This window comes from Tenebrio molitor, chromosome 7, assembly GCF_963966145.1.
Source record: "Tenebrio molitor chromosome 7, icTenMoli1.1, whole genome shotgun sequence".
Taxonomy (NCBI): domain Eukaryota; kingdom Metazoa; phylum Arthropoda; class Insecta; order Coleoptera; family Tenebrionidae; genus Tenebrio; species Tenebrio molitor.
Genome location: NC_091052.1, coordinates 14,118,408 through 14,144,316, shown reverse-complemented (window position 1 = coordinate 14,144,316; position 25,909 = coordinate 14,118,408). Strand labels below are relative to the sequence as shown.

At 37.0% G+C, this 25,909-nt stretch overlaps 4 protein-coding genes across 8 annotated transcripts in view; 2 read left to right on the top strand and 2 right to left on the bottom strand.

The window, feature by feature from the left end:
- Positions 1-1,640: 1,640 nt before the first annotated feature.
- Positions 1,641-3,786, top strand: LOC138135442 (retinoid-inducible serine carboxypeptidase-like). The gene is made up of 8 exons (XM_069054170.1): positions 1,641-1,799; positions 2,077-2,537; positions 2,699-2,809; positions 2,858-3,050; positions 3,097-3,264; positions 3,313-3,390; positions 3,442-3,596; positions 3,646-3,786. Exons 1-8 carry the CDS (start codon positions 1,754-1,756, stop codon positions 3,718-3,720), a joined length of 1,287 nt encoding a protein of 428 aa, XP_068910271.1. The 5' UTR covers positions 1,641-1,753; the 3' UTR covers positions 3,721-3,786.
- Positions 3,787-3,960: 174 nt separating this feature from the next.
- On the bottom strand, positions 3,961-5,461 carry LOC138135443 (superkiller complex protein 8). 2 transcript variants are annotated; one of them, XM_069054171.1, is made up of 7 exons: positions 5,305-5,461; positions 5,138-5,253; positions 4,919-5,085; positions 4,636-4,871; positions 4,398-4,585; positions 4,175-4,346; positions 3,961-4,128 (listed from the first exon to the last, which is right to left on the bottom strand). In XM_069054171.1, the coding sequence occupies exons 1-7, from the start codon at positions 5,305-5,307 to the stop codon at positions 4,039-4,041; spliced, it is 972 nt and encodes a 323-aa protein (XP_068910272.1). In that variant the 5' UTR covers positions 5,308-5,461; the 3' UTR covers positions 3,961-4,038. The 2 variants fall into 2 exon arrangements, with proteins under 2 accessions (XP_068910272.1, XP_068910273.1); XM_069054172.1 differs by lacking the exon at positions 5,305-5,461 and having other exon boundaries at positions 4,919-5,093; positions 5,138-5,257.
- A 72-nt stretch (positions 5,462-5,533) lies between these two features.
- On the top strand, positions 5,534-6,657 carry LOC138135445 (zinc finger protein 830). The gene is made up of 3 exons (XM_069054177.1): positions 5,534-5,756; positions 5,821-6,250; positions 6,294-6,657. The coding sequence occupies exons 1-3, from the start codon at positions 5,638-5,640 to the stop codon at positions 6,606-6,608; spliced, it is 864 nt and encodes a 287-aa protein (XP_068910278.1). The 5' UTR covers positions 5,534-5,637; the 3' UTR covers positions 6,609-6,657.
- A 74-nt stretch (positions 6,658-6,731) lies between these two features.
- The window catches only part of jus (julius seizure), a 74,368-nt gene continuing 55,190 nt past the window's right edge, over positions 6,732-25,909 (bottom strand). For 2 of the 4 annotated variants that reach the window (XM_069054173.1, XM_069054174.1), the window contains 5 exons: positions 19,482-19,646; positions 11,359-11,496; positions 11,191-11,305; positions 8,061-8,242; positions 6,732-7,789 (listed from right to left, as the gene is read on the bottom strand). In XM_069054173.1, the coding sequence (XP_068910274.1) occupies positions 7,626-7,789; positions 8,061-8,242; positions 11,191-11,305; positions 11,359-11,496; positions 19,482-19,646 (764 nt within the window). In that variant the 3' untranslated portion in view covers positions 6,732-7,625. Of the gene's footprint in view, positions 7,790-7,916; positions 7,955-8,060; positions 8,243-11,190; positions 11,306-11,358; positions 11,497-19,481; positions 19,647-25,909 lie in introns of all 4 variants that reach the window. The other 2 variants (XM_069054176.1, XM_069054175.1) reach the window with 2 other exon arrangements.

Below are 25,909 nucleotides of genomic sequence, written 5' to 3'. Positions count from 1 at the left end.
AAAGCCTCTTGTCTTGCATGGAGTTATTTTAAATGGTTGTTACGTCGTAGTCGCCTGTAGTTTATATCTAATAATAAGGCACACATTTGCCGCCTCGTCTTGATTTGTAAATTTGACAGTTCGTAGATACTTGTCACTTTGGAGTTTTCATTATTCATTCTATCAATTTTTAATTAGCGTATTCCGAGTTAGGTCATGACCTGACCGGCCAGGCAGCAAGAAAGTCTTTTCCAACACCATCTCCTGCAGAAAATTAGTTACTATAGCCTGCAGCAGGATACATTTATTGTAGTGCCTTATTATTGAAATGGAACATTCAACAGTGATGTGTAGTTTTCATAATAATATGAAGGCATTTTTTTTATTAAGCACAATATATTCTGACTTATTAGTAGTGTATACCTACAGGGTTTTTCGAAGTTGAGGCGTTCCTTTTAACATGTGATAGTATGCGTTGTTCTAAAGAATTTTAGCCAAAATCACCTTAGTAAAATGTGTACGGCAATGAAGATACAATAAGTTAATTTTTTTGAAATTTTTGAAACCGGTCCTGCTCAAATGTGCACTGATTTGTTAGAAATTGGAATTGACAAAAAAAATCAAATGAGCATGGACGTTAATCAAAACTACTGTCAGAGTTGTCATCTAATTAGTCGAAATGGCTTTATTATTAGGAAAATAATGAGCTCACAGATATGTTGCAAATGCATGGGCAATGTTATCACGTTATCAGAATGCATCTGCAGCGTCCAGAGAGTATTGCAAAGCGATTTCCGGAAAGACGTCATTCTGGGTCAGGTTACTTATTAATCTAGTACAGCGGAGAAATGGACAAGACCGGACTTAAAATTTTAGAAAACAATAAAAATATACAATCAATTATCTCCGTTAATACAAACATTTTACTAAGAAGATTTAGGCTAAAATTCTTAAGAATAATGTGTAGTACTTCGTGTTACAAGGAACGCGTCAACTTCGAGAACAGCCTGTAGAAATAAAAACATATTAAGAAAAAGTTTCATTCTCCATTATTATACTAGCTCTCCATATCAAATTTATTTGGATGTTATTTTACAAAGAATTTTCTCTTAACGTTGTTTTTTCTTACTGAAAGTGTAGCACAGACAAAATTACTTTATATAACAAAACCCTATGTTGTTATTAATCGGAAACGAGGAAACTGTAACAATAATATCTAAAAGACAAACAAATCTCAGCCATGTAAAATTGATAAGAAACAAATCTTTTAAATACCTAATATTTCTCAATAATTATTACCTACCATAACAAATCTGAAAACAACTTCAAGATTATCAAAGCTTGTCTGCAGATAATGCAGGTTTGTGTCGTCTAGATCTAGCTTTTTATCAACGAATTTAATAAAGACAAATTATATTGCCAAAATTAGCCATGATAAATAACCTGCGTTCAAAAACTAACAGTACATTTTTGAACGTGTGTCTGTTTCAAGTTTACATTCGTAATTTCAACGATGTAAGTTAAGAAACGACAAGCGTAGCCATCTCCAAACGTGCGAATTATATTTAAATGTGCCCACCTGCATAATTACTTAATAAATCTAACAATTAGACGATAATAAATTAGAAATAATTGGAAAATTTGGAAGAGCAATGCGGGTGATGTCACAATCACTCTTACGTATCTAATACATTTCAAGTACCACTATAGAAATTGTGAGTATAAAAGTAACTGATTGAAAATTTCAATTGTATTCGTGTTTGAAGAATTCACAATGAAAGCAGTACTTATCACCTTTCTGTGCGTAACTGCTGCGTTAGGTAAGTCCAATCCAATTATTCCAATTCTATCAACAACAATTCACTTCCACAACAAACTTTTTTTATCAGTTTATGATTTCCTTTGGCAGTTTTAATTTCTTTTTATTTCATCAAGCAGTAAACTTTCGGCGATCTGATCCAAAAAAGCAAACACCTCGACCAAATTCTCCCAATTATTTTACCCAATTTACTTCGATCCACTTATTTTGAGTACAATAGCAGATACATCTTATCTGCTTGATCAAAGCTCAACTACTAAACAAACAATACTCTTCAGCTCGCAAGGGCTACGGTCCGACGGAACAAGAATGGGGCTACGTGGAAGTCCGAGAGGGCGCTCACATCTTCTGGTGGTTGCAACAAACAAGCGCTGACGTAGACGACTACACCGAGAAGCCTCTCCTGATCTGGCTGCAAGGAGGTCCCGGATCGTCCTCCACAGGATACGGAAACTTCGCAGAGTTGGGACCTCTGGACGCCGACTTGAACCCAAGAAATACAAGTTGGATCAACTTCGCCAACGTCCTCTTCGTGGACAATCCAGTGGGGACTGGATTCAGTTATGCGGACAACATTCAACAGTTGGCGACCACGAACAGACAGATCGCTGACGATTTCCTTGTCCTGTTGCAAGGATTCTACGAAGCGGTTCCAGCGCTGAAATCCACACCGCTCTACATCTTTTGCGAGTCTTACGGAGGGAAAATGACCGCTGAGATAGCTCTAGTTTTGGATCAAGTGAGTAAAACTTCTTATCAGATATCTCGAAGTTTTGACAGACAAATTACACTCAAATTAGTTTATCGGAGGCTCCAAAAATGCAATTCATGTCGTTACATGTCGTTACAAAATGTTTTTGTTGTCATTGAGATAATCTTAGAGATTGTGTTGTTTTTAAGGCAATCAAAGATGGAACTTTGGATGTGGATTTGCGCGGAGTCGGACTCGGAGACTCTTGGATCTCCCCGATTGATTCCGTCATGACCTGGGGGCCCTACTTGCTCAGCGTGGTAATTTTTCAGCTAGTCGTGATTTTCTCGCTGTAAAAGAGTGTCTAGGGGGCTATCGACCAAAACGGCTACGAACAAATCCAACAAGCTGCAGAAGCCACGAAGGAAGCTCTCGAGAGTGGAGACTTCACCATGGCCACCAACATGTGGGCTGCTACCGAAGGGGTTGTAGAGGGTGTGACCGCAAACATCGACTTTTACAACATCTTGACGAAAGTTTACGGCCCTTGGAATAAAAATAGTACGCACCAACCCCTCAAACCAACAAATCTGATTGTCTATTTTAGGGAAATTGATAAAACCAGGACTTCGCGATGAGGTTGATGACAAAATCGATGTGTTGATGAATAATGATGTGAAAGAGGCGTTGGGGCTTGACGCCAGTTGGGGATATCAGTCAGGGTTTGTGTTTGACGCTTTGTACGAAGACTTCATGAAGCCTGTGACAGACATCGGTAAAAAACAAATCCTCTCGTAGTTCTCTTCTGAATGATTTATTCCAGTTGAGGAGCTTTTGAACACCACTGACCTAAACGTGGCGGTCTACAACGGACAGCTGGATCTGATTGTGGACACGCCTGGTAGGGATGAAACGCTATAACCACAAAAAAATTTCAATTGATTTTTGGCAGGCACTGTCGAATGGGTTGACAAATTGAAATTCGAGGGGGCCGAAGACTGGAAACTGACCAACAGAAAACCCATCGTGGTAAATGATGTTGTCGAGGGCTACTACAAGAAACTGGGAAATCTGGGAATGTATTGGGTGGACAGGGCTGGACACATGGTACTTTATTTTCAGAAGAGATTTCACGAGATTATGTCATATCTTTTAGGTCCCACGAGACAATCCAGCTGCTATGGAATTTATTATAGAGGATGTGGCCAGTGGACAGTGGAATAAGAAGTAAATGCGACATTGTAAAAATGAAATAAAATTGAAAGTCTGAAAATAAAACTGTTGGGATTTTCTTTTATCTATATTTAGAAGTTTGCTGGTTTTGATTCACAGATCACTTTTGATTGCTATCTTGACATGTCATTGTTGGTATTGATCGATGTCCACCTAGCGCGATTTCTATGAACTAGAGGTACGAGCGCTGGTAGGCAACCAACAATTCACTCATTTTTTTTAAATTAAAAAACAAAGAACTGTTATAAAAGATAAATGTATTTATAAAATATTCAGTTCTACATAATCAATGAATTCTTAAACTAGAATTGAATCACTACATTGGACAGCTGTAGACATTTATACTCTTATCCTCTGAAACTGACAAAATCTTGCTGCTGTCAGGACTGAATCTGACCCCCCAAACCTGCAACAACAATGCAACAAACTGTTCAAGAAAACTGTCAAATTACTTGATCATGATGTTCCTTAAATGTGTGGACACATGCTTTGGATGCAAACTCCCAAACTTTGACAGTCTTGTCTGAGCTCCCTGACACAAAATGTTTGCCATCTGGGGCAAAGGCAACACTCAGGACCCAAGAAGCATGTCCAGATAGAGTACCAACAACATTGGTGTGTTGCCTATAAATAATCTTGAGGAAATTAAAAAAAAAACAATCTGATGTAGCATACACATCATAGAGCTTCATATGTCCATCATCTGAAGCTGTGAGCAAGAGTTGGGAGTCTGGGGAGAAGCAGAGGGAACGGATTGGCATGGCATGACCTTCTAAAGTGTGCCACAGCTTGTTGCCAGCCACATCAAAAATGTTGACAATGCCATCAGTGGCCCCACTTGCTATGTACTTACCATCAGGACTCTAAAAAAACACAGTTGTAGAGTTGATTATGTGTTTAAAAATCTATTTACATAAGCTATGCTGAGAATGAATTTTCCTCTAGTATCTAAAGTCTGTTCAGCTTTGGCAGTTTCTACATTGTATACTGTTATTTTACCCCCATGTGACCCAGAAATGATGAATTTATCATCTGGACTAAAAGCCAAAGTCCACATGTCTACTGGCCCTACATCCATATTTGCAATTTTCTCCCCTCTTTCCAAGTCCCAAATCCTCATGCTTGAATCTAGAGAGCTGGAGGCACACACTGCAACAGTCCTAGTTTTAGTTGTGTAGTACCAAACCTGAACTCACATTTTCCACTGTTACTGACTGCCACAGACACAACCCCCAGTGAGTGTCCTTCTAGGTTATGTTTCAGAACTAGTCGGTCATCTTGCAGTTCCCACACTTTTACCAAATCGTCCACGCCACCCGTTATTATGTAATCTACGGGGGGCTCTTCTGACATCACCGAATCCCTAAAAAACTTCAAGATGTTGGAGTTTTTTGCAAAAATCGAGAGGTAAATACCGGGACTTTTCGTCCTCGTTCTGGTCTTTTTTTCGCTTCTCGTTGGAGTAACGGCCCCAAGCACAGCTCCAGATGCTCTCATCGTGCGCGTTCTCTTTCTTGTGCAGTACCGAATACTGGAAATTAGCGCAAAACTAGTACAAAATTAATAAATAAATCGTATTTACCATTTCGTCTGGAAAGTGAGGTTATAGCGTACTTGTCCAGGGTGGCCAACACAAAAACGTAAACATTGGAAATTAGAGTTAGATTGACCGGTTATTAAATTCAACACTAGTAAAATACTGTATTTGCAAGTTCTTTCGAGTGATTTGCATCACTCGAAATTTAAATTAATTAACAAAAAGTTGCGAAAATTATTGTAATATTATTGGGACTTTTGTCGAGTGGTTGGTACACTGACGGCTAGGAAAGTTGATCACTTGTTGACACAAATAATTTTAGGTTATAAAATCGTAAACATTTGTATTTCGAGCCAAGGGCTGTTTTAGTTTGTTAAAATGTCTGCAACATTTAAAAATGCCAAAAAGAAACTCGTCCAGACCGAATTTCGCCGACTGATGAGCGAAAAGGGAAAGCTACAAAAAGACGTGAAGAAGATAGAATCGCCCCTCGCAAAATATCCTTTTCTTTCGAATTGAAGCAAAATGTTGTTGCAATTATCTTCCTTAATGTTGTTTTACGTATAACGATTTAGGGCAACTCACTTGCATCTTGTGCAAATCTGTGGTTAAGTCAGAAAGTGTGTGGAATGTCCACATCAATGCAAAACAACACAGGGAAAATGTAGAGTTGGCCAAGAAACTGAAAGAGAAGACCAACAATTTCACAACACCTTTGAAAAGGCCTCTCACGCCGCCAATGGAAGTGCCCCAAAAAAAGCTTAAAGGTATTTTGAAAAACTCCACTGCACACTCTAGTAACGGTGAAGAGACAAAAGAGACCAATTCAGAGCTACCCAGTGACTTTTTTGACTCCAAGTCAAGACCGGGACCTGCAATTTTACCAGTGAAGAGACCTGGTGATGACAAAATGGAAGTGGAAGAGTCAGGGAAGGACCCAAATGAAATCCTACCAGAAGGATTTTTTGATGACCCAAAACAGGATGCTAAAGTATGTTACAAGTGTGCAGGAGCTTTGAGTAATTATTTTTCAGGCCAGGAATCAAGAGTACAAGGACCCCATTGAAGAAGAGTGGGAAAAATTTCAGAGAGAGATTAGAGATGCTGATAACAAAAGTGCCGCCATCATAGCTGAGGATCAAGAAGAGGCCACCAATGAGAGACAGATTGATGAGATTGAAGAACAAATGAAGAAACTATCAAGAGTTTTGGATTTAGAGAAAAAGAAAGAAAATCTAATTTCTATTTCAAATAGTACCAAGGTCATGGATGTAGATGATGAGTCTGTTGAAGATGAGAACGAGGATTTTGACGAGTATTTGGATTGGAGGTCGAAAAAGGCGTTCTAATGGACGAGACGAGCATGTTATTTTTGTATAAATTATACTTTGAAAGTACTTTTTGTGGTTTTATTTATTGACGTGGTTGGATGTACTGTTGGTTGCATAAATAACGAGTGGAAAACGTCGAGACTCTTTAATAGCATTTTATTAAAAGTATTGGCAAGTATAGGATATAGTTGTGAAAATACAGTATACAGTACAAGAGTATAAAGATATAAGCTATAATAGATTGATAAAAATGCCTCAATATACATCAGTTTATAATAATTCAACTCGTATATTATAAAGCAAGCAGAGCTAAGCTCGTGTGTAATATTCAATATATCATCAATGAATAAATCTTAAATCTATGGTTACAACAGAATTCTTCCACATCTAGATCGAAACCTAGTCTACGATTTCCTAAAATAACAAAATCTATGTCTGACCTAGAAGAAAACCTAACAGAGGTATATTTTCTCAATGAGCATGAACTGTACTGTATGTTTGCTTTAGAACTGTACAGGGATGTTTGTCTATATTCGATGACAGTGCGACTGCGGTTGGCAAAAAGTTTTCCCACTACTTTTTGTCAAGAGCAGTCCCTAAAAGCTACTAACATACAATCACAGCTTGATTGGTAGTATCACAAAATATTCCCAGTATTTTTTGTACCACCAAACTTAATTTAGTCAAAAATTAAGTAAAGCAGATAAGTTTTAGATATCATCAGTAACCTTAACACCTAAACTCTATATTTAATAAATACTCAATGTGCTCGAATAAATTTCTCCAGAAAACCTGTGCTCTTATTGAATTCATTTTGTACGATACCATCGTGAACAACTGGCGAAAAACAAGGAAATTTACAGAGTATCTTACAAATAACCTTAGTCTGATCTAGTGAATTGAACGTGATGAATGGACAAATATAACCTTTCCTGGTCCCTAGCATCACTATTACTACCGAAGTAAGTAAAGAGATTGTAGAATTTTCAAGTCCAAAGCCGAACCTGGTGAATGTGGATAGAGCTGAAGCTGCGCTTACGCCTTGGGCTCTTGCACCTCGACGGTGACGCTTTCCAGCATGGGCGTCGTCGCCGAGCTCATATTGGGGGCCTGCGGGGGGCTCTTGTTCGAGCGGTTGGACGTCGCCGAAGCGTTGCTGCTGCCCCTCGAGCCCCGACGCGACCCTAGAAACAAACGCCCTGTCGTAGGGTCACAATGATTTGTTGGGCCAGTGCGACCATGATCGATGGACTACTCTAACATCGCCAAACGACCAATGCAAAAGCGATGAAGTGCGAGGTGCGAAAGATATCAAAAATTAGTAACCTTCTGATTTGTCCCAGAACGGCATTAAACAAATTTCACTAACAGATTAATTGTTTACGAGGAGGACTTACACCAACTAAGATTTTAACTAGCAGACTGCAAAGGAGCAGCTACACAGGAAGGAAGAGAAAGACGAGAAGATACCTTGAGAGTTTGGGGAGTGAGCTCTGAGAGATGCCATACTTGGCTGTCTGCTGGGGCCTCGAGCGCTCGCCCTCGACCCTCGCCGCTCCTGGTGCAACAGCTTGTTGTCCCGCAGCAGCGACACGTTCATCAATCGGGGGTTGGGGGTGTTGAAGATGGTCCGGTTCTCCCTCCAGCGCGCCCTAAATTAAACACCCCAACGATCAAGACTCTTCTTCGCAAATCACGAAAAAACATCACAAGCTCATGTTGGTTTACACTAATGGAACGATCAACAAACTTTCGTTAATTTCCTTGTTTGACTACAGAAAATTTGGCACTCCTTAATTACAATCTGACATCTCGGACTGGTCCCTTGTTCCGTTTGTTCGGATATTTTTAGAAGACTTTCCTCGAAAAAATTTAGCGTCACCAACATGTCCTGATGCGGAAAATTACTTCTCATTTAAAAATAAGTTATGAAAGTTTAGACAGCTGAACTTGCTGCAAAATTTATTTTATCTAATCCCGTGGGATAAATGACACTTATCCCACTCATTTGAGTGGAATAAAGAACTTCATTACCGGACGCATTTCATTACTCCACTCAGTGGGATAAGTGAGCTTCATTACCCCACTCAGTGGGATAAGTAAGTCATTATTCCACTGAGTGGTGTAATGAAACTGGCGGAAATAAATAAGATTTACCTTTTTTTTTAATTCGGGGCGGTCTTAGATAAAATTTTGTACATAACACGTGGGCTAAAGCATATTACAGGAAACTCGTGTGATTACAGATCAACTCGGGCTAACGCCCTCGTCATCTGCAATCTTCACACTCGAATCCTGTAATATTGCTTTTATCCCACTAATTGTGTAAATAACTATTAAACATGTCCCGACGCATCCACCATTTTTCATAAATAATTATTTCTACAGTAGATATCGACATGCGGTTTTATTCAGTACATTTAACACGACAAAATATACAAAATAACAGTTTTCAATTCGTTCTATCTCTTCGAACAACAGAGATATTGTGACAAATACCTATTAAAAAATCTTGGCATCCTCCATTTTTGCGTCAAAACTATTATAGACATAAACATGGGGTTTTCTCGACTAGATTGGCCAAGATATTGACCAAATCGCAGTTTCTTGTTTTACTCTGTTCTTTCAAACAACGGAGATACTGTCAGATTTGTTAAAAATTATCCTGGCGCATGCAGAATTGCGTAAAAATTTATTTCTAAAGTAAATAGAGAGATCCCGTTTGCTTTATTTGATTTGCCACGATAAAGTTAATCAAACACAGTTTTTTAATTAAACATAATTATCTCTTTGAACAACGGAGATATTATAATAAAGATAATTTTAAAATCCCGGCGTATCCACCATTTTTGCACCAAAAATATTTTTACAACGTGATTACTTCTATAGATAAAAACTTTCGGTAGATTAGTCAAGGCAATTGCTACAAAACATAATTCTATGGTTGACTTATTCCTGAAAACCATAGAGATAGCGTAAGATAAGATATCTTCACAACACGATTACTTTTGCAGTTAGAAACATGCGGTTTTCTGCGGTATATTGGCAAAGACAATAGCTACAAAACCCAATTTTTTTATTTACTCTATTCCCCCAAACAACAAAGATATTACAAGATTTGCTAAAATTGATGTCATGTTTACGCAACTCTGCATACACACTAATGGACCGTCTCCATTACGATAAGCAAACTCCGGTTAATTTCCTCGTTTGAGTCCAGAAAATTTGTCACTCTTTAATTACAATCTGACATGTCCTGTTTGGTTCGGATATTTTTAGAAGTCTCTGATGAGTAGTTGAAGCAATCTGTCACGCTCCAACCGCAACACTTGCCTCACTCGATAATCACAAACTTGTTTCAACAAGTTTCGAATGCAAATCAAGCTGGCACCTGTTTCGGCAATTTTCAAGAGCGAAATTAGCGAATCTGGGGAAAAACTTTTGTGTCCGGAACGTACCGAAAATGATGTACCAGAATCGCGAAGGTCGCACCTGCATTCGAACAATCGATGGGCTTGATTAATTTATAGGAGAAAACAACCCCAGAGTTGCGGTCGGGGTTGTCTACAGTGGCAACGGTCTTAGCAGGGCCTCGGGGTGTGTAAATAGGCGAATCTGTTAGTTCCCCGAGGTTGAAATACGTATTTCCGGGGTGGCAAATATGTCATCGAAGCTTTCTATCTGGACTAGTGTGTTAATTGAACCGGTTTCAAGTCCGAGATAATCCGGAAATTGTCCGGAATTGTTACCATTTTGTCTAGACAATCCTGTATCCGGTTCCAATCGACGTCAATACTGTGAATGATTTATTCGATCCTTTCACAATTGTGGGAATTACAGTTTCGTGTTAACTTTTTCCACCCCTTCGTGAGTGCACTAAATACGCAGAAATCGATAAAAGAAACATTATACCCCATACCAGGAAAGTTAAATTATTAATCATTAACTCGGTGACTAAGAACTGAAAAAACTATCACAATTTCTTTTTTTTTTTGGAATTTATTTTCTCTTGTATTTTATCAAGAAAAATATTTTACATTTTCGGGCCATGTTTTGGGGTAACGTTACAACCCCCGGGGCCACTATCAAACAAAAAACGTACGTGCGTGTGATGTTTTCTTCGCAAATCAACTTTCCCAGAAGTTGTAACTCTTAAAGTGTTTGTTTGGAAGTTGTGTCGTGTTAACACAGTCACATATTCATGAAAGTAGTACAAATTAAGTTTAGCGGAGTTGCGCTTTGTTCCATAAATGATGCTTAATGCGTTTAAAAGCTCTCCACTCGTTACCGAAGCCACCGAGCATTAGCGATCGAAGTAATTTTATTAAACGGTGCCGGGAGCTTAAGGAGCTTTTAACTGCTGTTTACGTCGCTTCATTTATTTACAGGCAGCATTCAACTTCCCCTGAACAATATTTAAAAAACTCTTTTTTATCATCACCGGTGGAGCTTAAGACTTTTGCCCACCCAACTATTTTAAAGCTCGACCAGCACAAACTTTACGCAAAGGGTGCATGTATAATTTTTATCGCTTTCGTTATTCCCCGCCATAAATTTTAAGGGGTGAATTCATAATTGCGTATTTTGCAATTCTCCTCACCTGCTAAACAGCCGCAAGACAACACAAATCGTAATGAACATAAGAAACATGGCCACTAAAATCCAGATCATGGTCGGATCGATGTCCCTGTTCGACGGAACGGCGTTGTCCACCACTGAAACAACCCCTTTTAGATTTTTTCCAAAACTAGGGGTGGACCACCCTTACCGACGCATTCCGTCCTGCCGTCCTTGGTGACCGGTTGTTTCTCGAATATGCAAGTGCACGCCCCGTCCCTGCATTCCGTCTGGGGTGTCAGCGTCTCGCATTGTTCGTTGAAGAAGCAGGACTCATTTACTGGTACAGCTGAAACGTTCAGGAATTCAGTTTGATTATCCTCGGGGGTGGATTCCTCGGAGATGAGCGATATCGAGCTGGAGGGGAGGATTACGCGGTGGTCCTGCGGGAGTCGGTGGGATTAACAGCTTTGCAGGATGAGGACTGGGACGAATGCTGTAAAGTGTGCCGATCAAATTACGCAACGGGAGTTAATGAAGGATAATTTGAGAGGTGCAACAAATTAATTAATCCCGACAATTTTTTACAGGATCGGGGGAAATTAATTGCTTGTTGGAAATTCAGCGGAATAACACGCAACCCACCAAAAGATTTTACAACACCTCCAACACGATAAATTTATTTATTTATTCGCAGAATTATCCTGCATTGGTCCAATTTTTACAATTTATTTATGAACGCGCACAACAATCGCCGGAGTGGTTATCAACAGGTCATACATTACCTTGTTCATGAACCATGTTATGTGGGTTAGATACCAATCTGCGCCCATTGTGGAGAAATATGTTTCGTACGATCGAAAACCGATAACACGAAGTGCGCGGGTGGTTTTTCTTCAGTACACGAAAAACAGCGCTTACTCACTTTTAATAATTATTTTCAAAGCTTCTAATTAACCCTTTTTTGGACAAATCGCTTTCATTTTCATTCCCAACTTGTTGTCGGAGTCGATTAAATTTTTACAGGTGGTCTGCGCTCGCCTCATACAAGGGAGTGTATCATAGGGTTTGCAAAATGCACGAATTCAAGGGGTGGAAGATTACTTCTTGGCGGTTTCACCCGGCACGAGGTTGCGTTGCATTAATTAAAAATAAATTATTAAGGGTAGTTACATGTGGACAGCTAAACCTGCTGCATAATTTATTTTAAATATGCTCCGGCGCATCCACCATTTTTGCAATAAAATTATTTCTGTACTAAATAGAGACTTATGGCTTTATTCACGAGCTTTGCCGCGGTGAAATCTATAAAGCACAGTTTTTTATTTCATTCTATTTATTCGAACAACGGAAGTATCGCGCGTTCAAATGAAATTCTCGGCTGAGTAGGCGTTGGAAAAAGTATACCGTTTAGAACAGTGTAAAGTTTGAATTTCCCGCCGTTTGACACGAATTTATGTTTAATCGGGACATAATTCAACATGTTTGTTTTCAGCAAAGGGTACCCTTAGATATTTCCTTCGAGAATAGGAATCGTTAAGTTATTCTATTTTTAATGTAAAACATTGCAAAGACAGAAAGAAAAGAAAGATTTTTTGGCTTTAAATTTTAGGTTAGGTGTCAACATGCTCCAATTAATTTACGCTGTAAAAAAGCACAACAATTGACACGAAACTGTGTTGCTATGACACGTCCCTTTTGACAGTAAAACCTGTCATTAATTTTATAAGAAAATAGTTACAATAATGGATAATTTAGACGAAGTTGAACGACAAAGAGCAAAAAATAGAGAACGACAAAGACGTAGACGGGAACACAGAAGTCAAGAAGAAAGAGATTTCGAAAATGAGCGTAGAATTTTAATATTTTATTGATTTTAGTGCGTAAGCACTGGCCGTTCCACTGGTTATAATAATCATATTATTAAAATCCCGGCGCATCCACCATTTTCCCCAAAGAATATTGCCGCGTTGCCATTTCTGTAACAGGTAGAGACTTGGGGTTTTATTCACTCGATAAAAAACAACAAAGATAAAGCAATAAATACAGGGTTATTCACGCGAGGGGTATTTCTGATTTTTTTTTTGCCGCAACCCATTATACACCTTGCAACAATATCTTGATTTCAAATTTTGAAAATAATTATAACTGAATCCACGATGGCTCTTAGTCCTGTCTCTTTGACGTTAAAGCAAAAAATCTTTGTCAATTCGAAAATTTTGTTTTACAATAACGACGAAAAGACCGACATGCTCCTCATTTATAGAAAGTGGTGGAATTTGTTAATTTATTTATTGAATTTTGATTAAATACAGGTTATCTGCCAATCTGACATTTCTGACAAATCTATCCAACTTACTTTGATTTCTAATTTAAAAGAAATAACACATTTGATTTAATAGATACTCCCATTGGTATTGTTGGTTGCAGCAAAATAAAAATTCAGAAGTACCCCTCTCGTGAATAACCCTGTATATTTTTAAAATCCCGGCGCATCCACCATTTCTGCGGTAAAAATACAGGGTGATTTACGAGGAATAATGAGCCCGACGGAATAGAAAATGCAACCCACAATACATTGCAACAAAAAGCCGGACATCGAAGCGGTAAATGTCCGGGTTTTTCTCCTGATGAATTGCGGGTTGCATTTTCTATTCCGTCGGGCTCATTATTCCTCGTAAATCACCCTGTATATTCACGATGCAGTTATTGTTTTTATCAGAAACATGATTTTCTTTACTAAATCGGCCATGACAATAGTCACATAACGTAGTTTTTTTATGTATTCTATTCCTCCACACAATGGAGATATTGCAAAATTGGTAAACATTGATCCAGCACATCCACCATTTTTGCATTACCATTATTTAGAGCCACAGTAGTTTTTCCAGCTGACTTTACCACAAAATCCCTATAATACACTATTTTTCTCACGTATTTCTCCGGAAAAATATTTTCCAAATATTTCTTAATTTACAATTGGGGGTTCAGTTTTCAAAGGATTGAGGATTACTTGTTGGTGGTTTCACCCGGCGTAAATTTCTTCTCTATTAATTAAAATGAGACTAACAAGGGTAGTTAATGCGGAAATGTGAGTATATTCCCGAAGCAAATGCTTTGAGGGATGTTACAAGGCTCTCAGTTTAGTTAAAGCTTAAAAAGCGTTACGACATCCTAACTGTTTACTGCAAAAAGCCTTCAAGAACCGGCTCGAGTTCGATGACTGTGGAAACATAACCCTCTGAAATGGTGTATTGTGAGAAGAAAATTAAAAAAAAATCTGAAAGACGAGCGTGTGGAACAAGACGCGAAAGAGCTCAGAGAGTGACTGTGGAAATGAAAACATTCGATGTTCTCGTTAGTCGAACGAGATTATGGTACAATAAAAACAAAAACAATGTGAACAATTCGCTCCCAGGACAAACACAATTCCTTTATCAGGACTAATGGCATTCAATTAAATTACATGGAGAAATTGCTGAAAGCTGAAATGTGTCTGGATAATTTCATTTTCCTGCGAGCATCTCCATTCGAAATAATTGCGCATTATAGTTGTGAAAATATTTGGTTCGGTTCCGAATTTCCTGTGGGATTTGGGCACTCGTAAGGAATTTTTTGTGCCGTCAGTTCCCCACTTAATAGCCTCCATATTCAAAGGAGATGAAGCGAAAGTAGAATGAGCGTTGTTGCAAATTAAAAATGGATATTTCCTAGATTACAACCCCCCGAAGGCTATTTACTCCATCGATTTGGCATTAATAAAGTTTAACAAACTCGAATTAGTGCGTCGGCAACAACCCTGTCATTGTGTTCGCAAGATATCATTCAGTCTTGGTACTAAACAAGTGGACCCTCTAAATTGCTTTCGCTGTGGCAGCGAGGTCAGCCTTGACTAGGCTAAAGAGGGCTTTGTGAGTGATTTATTTCAAAAAATTCCGCAGTGGTAAAGAAAGAAAAAACGTGAGGGTTTTGTAGCTCTAGTTCGTCGCTATGGCTACAACACTGCGGCCTTCAATAACAATTCAAAATGAATTTACATTTGTTCAGCTAAACTTGCCCTAAATTATTCATTCAATTTCGACACTGCACCCCCATCAAAAACGCCTTTTTGTGACGTCATCGAAAATTTACCAAGTGCGACTGTCCGGAAACAATAAAAGCCAAACCCTTCTCCTTTTTATTTGTTACATTTAAATGCTGGACCCATCGCGCAATAAAGATTTCTCCAGGACGCATACAATAAAAGAAACTTTGTTAAATCATTCAGGTTCCAGGTTTCACCAGTGACGCTTTTCTTGACACATGGTGGTTTAATTTTACGATTTTGGGGGCGAGCGGAACCCTATCGACCCACTCCACCGAGGAGCGTTGACCACAGAGGTAGCTCTAAATAGACTCGTTTCCTTATTTCGGACACGTTGCGGCAGAGGAGGAAGCAATTAGGGGAAGAGGGTCAAGGTGTACTAAATAATAATCAAATAAAAGCCGGTGTGCTTGTAGTGTGAATACTGATAAAAAATGGGGAGAAGTGAAGAGTTGAGTAAACGAAGGAAAGTTTCGATTTATGTGATTGGTTGGGAGATTGAAGGAGAAGATTAGTACAAAATCAATTGTCGAAGGGTTCAAAGAGAACTTCCAGAGAAATTTAACCATCAGAGGTGAAGGATTCCAAATACGGTACGAGTCAAATGTGCGAAACAAAGGTCAACACATTCTTTGTTGCAATTGTTATGGTTGTGCCCTTTCAAAACGCATTTAGTGAACTGGTTGCAATCTACAAGAATTTTCTTGGCAGATAATAAAATTGATTAGCAAGAAAAAGTAGTGCTGCAAGAATAATTTATGAATCTAATTTATTTAAATGAGTTCTTGCTTTGGGTATCAGACATACAAATGTTTCGATGAATTCGTCACGGAACAAAAATCATAATTACGTAGAGATTTGCCATAACAAACATAACCATTACTTTTATGAATTTACTCTGACTCCTTAAACCGACGCATATACCATTTGATTATCAAGAAAAAAATTGATTAAGTTATTTACAAAGATAAAAACAGGCGGCACTTTTCTATTTGTTTCTAACTGTGAAGAGATCGATAAAACACAGTTTTTAAGTGTTTTCTAGCTTGCCAAACGATAGAGTTATTGCAACATTATTCTAGAATATTTATTGGCGCATCCACTATTTTTACTACAAAGAAATTTGTTTTGTTGCGTTATTATCAAAGATATAATTAGGCGGTTTTTTTGTAGAATTCGCCGTAAAGAGATCTAAAAAGTACAGTTTTTAGATCTCCTCAAGCTTGGAAAACAACAGAGTTATTGTTATATCTGCATCCACCACCAACATCATACTAGAAGAAAATTTGTTTTGTTGCGTTATTAGCAGAGATAGAAACAAGCAATTTTTTCTGTTGCATCCGTTGTAAAGAGATCTAAAAAGCATAGTTTTTAAACCTTCTCTAACGTGTCAAACAATGGAGTTATTTGCAATTTATATTATACTATTTTCCAGTACATTCACAAATTTTACTTCAAAGAAAATTATTTTATTATCTAAAAATTTTTGTTTTATAATACAAAAATTTCCGATAATATTGCGGAATCTGGAAAAGTGCCCCGAATGCTTGCAGCGTTTCCATTACAGAAACAGGCGGTTTTCCTCTTTGAAATCATCGCAAAGAATTCAATAAAACACTGTTTTTAGATTTAGTATTTCTTGCCAAACAACAGAGTGATTGCAATATACAGGATATTTCACGAGAGATAACGAGCCCGACGGAATTGAAAATGCAACCCACAATACATTTTCGAAAAAAGCTGGATATTTTTATTTCAAGAGCCAGCTTTTTTCGGAAGTGTATTGTGGGTTGCATTTTCAATTCCGTCGGGCACATTACCAGTCGTGGAATACCCTGTATACTAAAATATTTTTCGGCGCAACTACCATTCTTACAACAAAAAATTTTTTTGTTGCGTTATTATCAAAGATAGGAATAGGAGGTTTTATCTGTTGAATTCACCGCAAAAAGATCTAAAAAGCACAGTTTCTAGATTTCCTCTATCTTGGCAAACAACGGAGTTATTGTAATATCTATCCTAAAAGCGCATTCACCATTTTTATTAGAAAGATTTTTTTTTTTGTTGCGTTATCAGCAGAGATAGAAACAAGTAATTTTTTCTGTTGCATCCTTTGTAAATAGATCTAAAAAACAAAGTTTTTAGATTTTCTCTAGCTCGTCAAACAATAAAGTTATTGCATTTTATATTACAATATTTTACAATTCATTCACAATTTTACTTCAAGGAATAGTAGTTTATTTAACGAGTTCGTGTGTAAATTGGGCTTTTTTGGCATGAGTGGACCAGTTTAAAAAGCGAGTGAAACGAGCGTTTTAAAGGCCCACGAGTGCCAAAAAAGCTCAATTTACACAAGAACGAGTTGAATACAACGTTTTTTTGTTCGACGAGCCCCTCAAAGGCTCCAAAGCGTTTAAAATCTTTAAAATTAGTTTGACGTTTCGTTTTGACAAGTTATGACATTTATCAAAATCCGTTCACATGGGAGAAAATTCTCAAATTCTGACAGTGTCGAACAAAAAAAAATTTTCGTTATCTTATTTTTATTACCCATAACAGGCGTTTTTTTTTTTTTAAATCATCGCAGAGAATTCAGTAAAACACTGTTGTTATATTTAGTCTATCTTCCCAAACAACAGAGTTATGCAATATAATACTAAAATATTTTTCGGCGCAACCAACATTCTTTGGTTCCGTTATTAGCAAAGATAGAAGAAGTGGAGATTTTCTCCACTGGGTTCGGCTAAATAATTCTATGAAACACTTTGAGAAGCTTTGAAATTTTCTCTAGCTGGCCAAACAACAGAGTTGTAACGCAGAAAATTCAGAAAAGTATTAATTTTTGAAAAAAAAAAATGCAAAAACACGTCAAACAGTTTTTAGAGTAAATTCTTGCTTTAAAGTATTGTTCAATTTATTTATTAGTTATTATTAAAATCAAGTTTATTTCGTTCTTTATAAATTTGCTTATTTTTTTAAATGTAATCCTTACTTAAACTACACTGATCGGCACAAAAAACGACTCACTTAGAATTTTTTTTTGATATCATGTTATATTGATAAGTGTTATTTAAGTTATTCTTTGCCAAAGAATATCCGACAAACAAAACATTAAACACAGCAAATAAAATTTTAATGAAAAAAAAAATAAAAGTAATTTTTTAGAAACAATTTTATGTTATGAAAAATTGCCAACATTTGAACAGCATTTTGAATTAGTATCTCGTATTGTCACATTAAATCTTTTAACACGTAAATCAACCGACAAAAACACAACATGGAAGTAGCGCAAATTTTCTAATAATTTATTTAAACAAAACAATTCGGTTGCCATGGTGACCATAGCACTCCCGATCATTGAAAATATCCCAATTTAATTATAATAAAGAAAAATAAGCACAAATTATTTCAAGATCATTTATTAAAGAAATCATAATGAGTCACTTTTTGTGCCGGTCAGTGTAGATTTTTATAAGCCAGAAAAATAAGCTCTATAAAATAATCTAATCGGAATCGCAGCTTCCCATTCGAAAAAAAATATTAATGACGTCATAACTTTGACAAATTTGACCCAATTTTTTCTATATACGTTAAAAGAGGCAGAATTTAAAAAACTGTTTGACTTGTTTTTGCATTTTTTTCAAAAATTAATACTGTGCGTTTTATGAATTTTGTGCCTTTTTTATCATAACCCTGTATATACACTATACAGGCTATTTCACAAGTGATAATGAGCCTGCCGGAACTGAAAATGAAACCCACAATACATTTGGAAGGTAAAAGTGGATATTAACCGCGCCCATATCCAGCTTTACCTTCCAAATGTATTGTGGGTTGCATTTTTAATTCCGTCGGATTCATTATCACTCGTGCAATATCCTGTATTCTAAAATATTTCCTGACACACCATTTTAACAATCAAAAATTATTTTCTCTGTTATTATTAAAGCTCCAGAAACGGACTTTCTCCGTTGGATGTGTCATAAGGAAATCAATAATTCACAGTTTTTGTTTATCGCCCAGCTTGCAAAGCAACCAAGATATCGCAACCTTTATTAAAAATATTTCCCGACGCATCCACCATTTTCACAATTAATAAAAATTATCTTCCGTGTTATTCTGAAAGGTCGAGACTTGCGTTTTTTCCACTGATTTCGTCATAAAAACATCTAGAAAATACAGTACGGACTTCTATGAAATAAGGATTAAAAAGAAATTACTCGTGATATTTTATTTGGTGTGACTGTTACCTTTGCCACATTTGTCAATATGGTTGGTTACGGGCAGTCCCGGTTTACACTGACATTTTCCGTTTCCGTTGCCGTGCAACTCGCACACTGACCCTTCGAACTCGCAGTCATCGTTTGAATGGCACTTGTCCCCGAACAGATTCTTCTTCTTGGTCTTGTCAACATCTGCAACAAATCGTCTCGTTGATTAGACATTAAAAACTAACGCCACGTGAGCGCAACAATTGGTTAGCTAATGCCATTGTGCGGGACAATAACGTTAATTTTACATGAGATCCGTCACAAACACGAATTCATGAATACAAATAGAGGTCTGAAGTGGCGTCAGTGAGGCGACGAAATGAGATCCACCATCTCCAAAGACCATGAATCAAGCGTTTCCCCATTCAGGTGGCCTACCAGTTTGATGACAAATTAACATTCATGAGCTTTCGGCGAGAGCTTAACGGCGCGGTTTTCTCCTTCTTGAAAGAATTGATTTTCAGGATGGAATTGACGGATTCGGGGCAGGTGTTTTGTGTTGACGCCAACTGCTTGTTCGACTCTTTTCATGCACGTCCTGTTTCAATAGTCCTAGGTGAGCGTGCAGGATTAATTTAATGTCGAGACCAATATACAGTCCCTCCTCCATCAATCCAGTTATGCGTTAGGAAAGCGCGGATCAGGGGAAACCGCCGCCAAACACGAATACCAAACAGACTGCGAAGCTACATTTTTATTTATTTAGTTGGATTTGGAACAAATTGCTCAATAAAATTAGTTTTAAATCTCTTTAATATGGAATAAAATATTTCCCGGCGCATCCACCATTATTACACATACAAAAAATTATTTCTTGCGTTATTGTCAAAGGTAAAAACGGGCGGTTTTCTCCATTGAATTTGACATTACAAGATCTATAAATAAAGTAAAATGTAGAAATATTTTTTCAGCGCATCCACCATTCTTGCCTTCTGTCGTCACAGTTCCCACGAGAGGTGTGAGCTTGAAATTTTTCCATAAGATTCATCATAAGCAAGGTGATAACTTACATTTTTGAATTTAATCTAGCTCGTCAAACGATGGAGATACTGAAAATATTTTAAATAATTCCTATCGCCTCCACCATTTTTAACCACCCAAAATAAAATTGACGACATTTTATTACTATTAAAGATAGAGATATGCGGCTTTTTGCATTAAATTTATCACATCCAAATCTATATAACTACAATTTTTAGTTTGATTTAGCTTTGCAAACAACGGAGTTATTCTAATTTCAATCTAAAATGTTTCCCCGGCGTATCCACCATTTTTGCAACCAAAAAATCTGGGGTTCTAGTCGGAACTGGAGACCTTGCATTTTTTTATGAGATTTACTAAAACATACTCTGTAAACCACATGTTTGAATTTAATCTTGCTCCTTAAACAATAGAGATATTATAATTGTTTTAAAACTTTCCCGGTGCCTCCACCACTTTTGCCAACGAAAAAATAATTCGCTGCGATATTATTATGTAAGATAGAGACATGCGGTTTTGTGGACTGAATTTATTACATTCACATCTACATAACACCATTTTAAAATTTGATTTAACTTTGAAAACAACTAAAATATTCTAATTTCAAAGTAATATGTCCCGGCGCATGCACCATTATTACACAACAAAAAATTATTTGTTGCGTTATTATCAAAGCTCAAAAGGGGCGGTTTTCTTTGTTGAATTCGGCATTACAAGATCTATAAATCCAACTTTTTACATCTCTTCTAACTTCCCCAGAACGAAGTAAAATGGAGACATATTTTTTTCAGCGCATCCACCATTCTTGCGCACTCTCACAGTTCCCACCAGAAGTGTGAGCTTGAAATTTTTCCATAAGATTCACCATAAGCAAGGCGATAACTTCCATTTTAGAATATAATCTATCTCTTCAAACGATAGAGACATTGAAAATATTTTAAATAATTCCTATCGCCCCCACCATTTTTACCCACCCAAAATAAAATTTACGACATTTTATTACTACTAAAGATAGAGATATGTGGCTTTTTGCATTAAATTTATCACATCCAAATCTATGTAACTACAATTTTTTGTTTGATTTAGCTTTGCAAACAACGGAGATATTCTAATTTCAATCTAAAATGTTTCCCGGCGTATCCACCATTTTTGCAACCAAAAAAATCTGGGGTCTAATCGAAGCTGGAGATATTGAATTTTTTTATAAGATTTACCGAAACATACTCTATAAACCACATACATATTTGAATTTAATCTCGCTCCTCAAACAATAGAGATATTATAATTATTTTAAAACTTTCCCGGCGCCTCCACCATTTTTGTCAACGAAAAAATAATTCACTGCGGTATTATTATGTAAGATAGAGACATGCGGTTTTTTGGAGTGAATTTATTTCATTCACATCTACATAACATCATTTTTAAATTTTATTTAACTTTGCAAACAACTGAAATATTCTAATTTCAATGTAAAATATGTCCCGGCGCATGCACCATTATTACACAAACAAAAAATTATTTGTTGCGTTATTATCAAAGTTCAAAACGGGCGGTTTTCTCTGTTGAATTCGGCATTATAACATCTATAAATCTAAGTTTTCACATCTCTTCTAACTTCCTCAACGATAAAGTAAAATGTAAAAACATTTTTTACAGCGCATCCACCATTCTTGCAAACTGTCACAGTTCCCACCAGAGATGTAAGCTTGAAATTTTTCCATAAGATTCACCATAAGCGAGTCCATAAATTACGTTTGTGAATTTAATCTAGTGTTTCAAACGATAGAGGTATTAAAAATATTTTAAATAGTTCCTGACGCCTCCACCATTTTTACCCAACGAAAATAAAATTTACATTTATTTTATTTAAGATGGAGGTACGCGGTTTTTTGCATTACATGTATAGCATCCAAATCTATGTAACACCAATTTTTAATTCGATTTAGCTTTGCAAACAACGGAGATATTCTAATTTCAATCAAAAATGTTTCCCGGAGTATCGACCATTTTTGCAACTAAAAAATCTGGGGTTCTAGTCGGAGTTGGAGACTTTGCGTTTTTTTAATAAGATGTACTAAAACACTCTATAAATAACATATTTGAATTTAACCTAGCTCGTCAAACAATAGAGATAATAAAATTATTTTAAAACTGTCCCGGCGCCTCCACCATTTTTCTTGACCAAAAAATAATTCGCTGCGATATTATTATGAAAGATAGAGACATGCGGTTTTTTGGACTGAATTTATCACATTCACATCTACCTAACACCATCTTTAAATTTGATTTAACTTTGCAAACAACTGAAATATTCTAATTTCAATGTAAAATATGTCCCGGCGCATGCACCATTACCACACAAAAAAAAAATTGTTGCGTTATTATCAAAGGTCAAAACGGGCGTTTCCTCTATTGAATTCGGCATTACAAGATCTACGAATCCAACTTTTTACATCCTTTCTAACTTCCTCAGAACAAAGTAAAACGTAGAAATATTTTTTTCAGCGCATCCACCATTCTTGTGGACTGTCACAGTTCCCACTAGAAGCATGAGCTTGAAAATTTTCCATAAGATTCACCATAAGCAAGGCGACAACTTACATTTTAGAATTTAATCTAGCTCTTCAAACGATAGAGACATTGAAAATATTTTAAATAGTTCCTGACACCTCCACCATTTTTACCCAACGAAAATAAATTTTACAGCATTTTATTATTATTAAATATAGAGATATGCGGCTTTTTGCAGTCAATGTATAACATCCAAATTTATATAACACCAATTTTTAATTTGATTTAGCTTTGCAAACAACGGAGATATTCTAATTTCAATCTAAAATATTTCCCGGCGCATCCACCATTTTTCCAACCAAAAAAAAAAATCTGGGGTTCTAGTCCGAGCTGGAGGCTTTGAATTTTTTTTATACGATTGACTAAAACATACTCTATAAATCACATATTTGAATTTAACCTAGCTCCTCAAACAATAGAGATATTAAAATTATTTTAAAGCTGTCCCGGCGCCTCCCCCATTTTTGCCAACCAAAAAATAATTCGCTGCGATATTATTATGAAAAATAGAGACATGCGGTTTTTTGGACTGAATTTATCACACTCATATCTACATAACACCTTTTTTAAATTTGATTTAACATTACAAAAAACCGAGATATTCTAATTTCAACGTAAAATTTTTCCCGGCGCATCCACCATATTTTCATTTCAAACCAAACCTTTTCCCACTATATTTTCTTGTGTTAAATTTGCAAAATACAGTGTCTCGATTACAATGCTAATCTGATTCAACCATAAAAAACGATTCTGCAAATATTTACTCCCTGCACTGTCCACCACTGAAACACATGCAAATCTAGATCTCCTTGTTTACACCATTGTCATTTCCTCCTAGTTTGCAAACATAAACGACTGTATCAAATCCATTTCTAAAATTACCAACCCCAGGTGTAGCAAACACAACAATTCCTGCTTACACTTCGTACATTACACAATTATATCGCACTCCAAGTAACAAAACAACAAACAAAGCAAATGATTCATGAAATATTTCAAAATTACTCACCCATCTGATAATTCGCCTCCCATGCAAAAAAGCAATTAAATCCGCTGTATGACTTTGTGCGCCCTGAAATGTCGCTGTAATCTCGTTATAATGTATATTTTCAGGGCGCATTAATTTTTTCATGGGGCCATTAGCGCCCTTTGTACCAATTGATCGGCTCGCCAATTAGATCAGTCCGCCTTCATCGGGTGACCCAATTCCCCATCGCATGTCACAAAATAATTATAACAACTCTTGCATCGGTTTAATTTTCATGTTTCCACGAGTTAAACAATTGTCGTGCATTCAGGCTCGGCCATTGCTGGTTCCGTGCCAATGGAACAATTCCATCGAACCATTTAAACCCGATCGTGAAACTTCCCTGTCATATTTCTGGGGCTAATAAAGCGAAACAAACCCTGACACTATCACAAACGGGAATCTACCAGGAAAAAATTACAGGCGACGGAGCGAATGGTTAATGGGTCGATGGTCAAATAGATTACAATCACAATATTGTGAAACCTGATCACCTGAAGCGGTGGTAATGTGTGGCGATTGTCGGTGAAACATGTTTGTCTTGGTGGAGATGTGACGCGAATACAAAGCACTCAAATCAACAGGTTCTGGTGTGATGGAGTCGTAATGAATTTTATGAGAGTCGTGTGCGCTTATTATCGCTAAAAACACCGCGAGAAACATATTGTGAGTTTTATCGAAGGGGTGTGTGGTGGTGAGATTAGAAAAAAAATGGTTTACGTGCTCAAACACAATAATTCATTTTTTAAATTTGAATGATGTAAAGTAGAAGTTTTCCCTGTGGCGCCGCAACAAATAAAAAATTGGAAATTGAAAGCTACAAAGCTCGAAGGGACTGAGTCAGCAGGAAAAGTGAAAGGGCAGTCAAGTCGCCAGATCTGGTCCCAGTCGAGCTAGAGGCACAGAAATGGTGAAATAAATCAGAAACAGAAACAAATATGGAAAAATCTGAAAGTCCAATAGGATTATTTCAGCCGCACTTATTCTACCACTCGCGTGCTAAATTGAATCAGATTCCGCCACAGAGTGGATTTGGGTCTTGTGAAAGCTATTTCCTTTCAAGTGATTAATCGCAAATTAAATGTTCTTTTCAGCTTTTCCCCGCAAAGCTCGTTGCAGGAACGACGACCGTATTTGTGTTGGACTCTGAAAGCGTTCCCCACATGTTTGTCTAGTTTCGAGTGTGTAAAAACTGCCCCGAACATTTCCTGCAACCTGCAGTGTATTTATTGCCGACCAGATAAGTACACTATTGTACCCATTCTATCGATTAACCCAATTCCTGCTGGTCGCGTTTATATTTAGGTTTAACGTGACTGGTGAAAAGTTCACAACAAAAATTGAAAAATTTACTCCCGTTGTTACTCAGGGGTGTTTCTCCACCGTAAGAATGAAATTGTTTGCTGGGTTAACCTCCCTCGGCATTACGAATTCATTTTGAATGGGCACAATTCCTGTCAATTTGTTATTGGATTTGGATGTAATTTCTCAGGTGGATACTGTGCTTGATTTAACCAGATTAGGTTGTTTGTTGGGCCATAAATTGACTAAAAAATGACGACTGTGTTTGAACCCGTCTAAATAATTCAACAGTTTATTCGGCATTTTCAAGGTACCTACAGCTAGTTCATCAATAATTTATGGCGTGCGGTAGAATTTCAAAATAAGCCGGCTGTTTCACAACGCTAAATAGGCAACATTCCAGTTTATTAGCCTTTCAGGAATAATTGGCCCAAGAATTGAACGGAGCGTCCGGATTTCTGCATTAATCTTGCAGGATTTCTTTCGCTGTTTCACGAGGAACCAGTAGCATCCGCTTTTGTAGCTC

What these genes read in the sequence shown, in the direction of transcription:
- LOC138135443 (XM_069054171.1), bottom strand. An exon ending in CATATGAAGCTCTATGATGT is followed by an intron (nt 4,347 to 4,397) that starts GTATGCTACATC and finishes GATTATTTATAG; the next exon opens with GCAACACACCAATGTTGTTG. An exon ending in TTAAGGAACATCATGATCAA is followed by an intron (nt 4,129 to 4,174) that starts GTAATTTGACAG and finishes TTGTTGTTGCAG; the next exon opens with GTTTGGGGGGTCAGATTCAG.
- LOC138135445 (XM_069054177.1), top strand. Translation starts at nt 5,638, where the DNA reads ATGTCTGCAACATTTAAAAATGCCAAAAAGAAACTCGTCCAGACCGAA. An exon ending in ATAGAATCGCCCCTCGCAAA is followed by an intron (nt 5,757 to 5,820) that starts ATATCCTTTTCT and finishes ATGTTGTTTTAC; the next exon opens with GTATAACGATTTAGGGCAAC. An exon ending in ACCCAAAACAGGATGCTAAA is followed by an intron (nt 6,251 to 6,293) that starts GTATGTTACAAG and finishes ATTATTTTTCAG; the next exon opens with GCCAGGAATCAAGAGTACAA.
- LOC138135442 (XM_069054170.1), top strand. Translation starts at nt 1,754, where the DNA reads ATGAAAGCAGTACTTATCACCTTTCTGTGCGTAACTGCTGCGTTAG. An exon ending in GTGCGTAACTGCTGCGTTAG is followed by an intron (nt 1,800 to 2,076) that starts GTAAGTCCAATC and finishes AATACTCTTCAG; the next exon opens with CTCGCAAGGGCTACGGTCCG. An exon ending in TGGACAGGGCTGGACACATG is followed by an intron (nt 3,597 to 3,645) that starts GTACTTTATTTT and finishes CATATCTTTTAG; the next exon opens with GTCCCACGAGACAATCCAGC.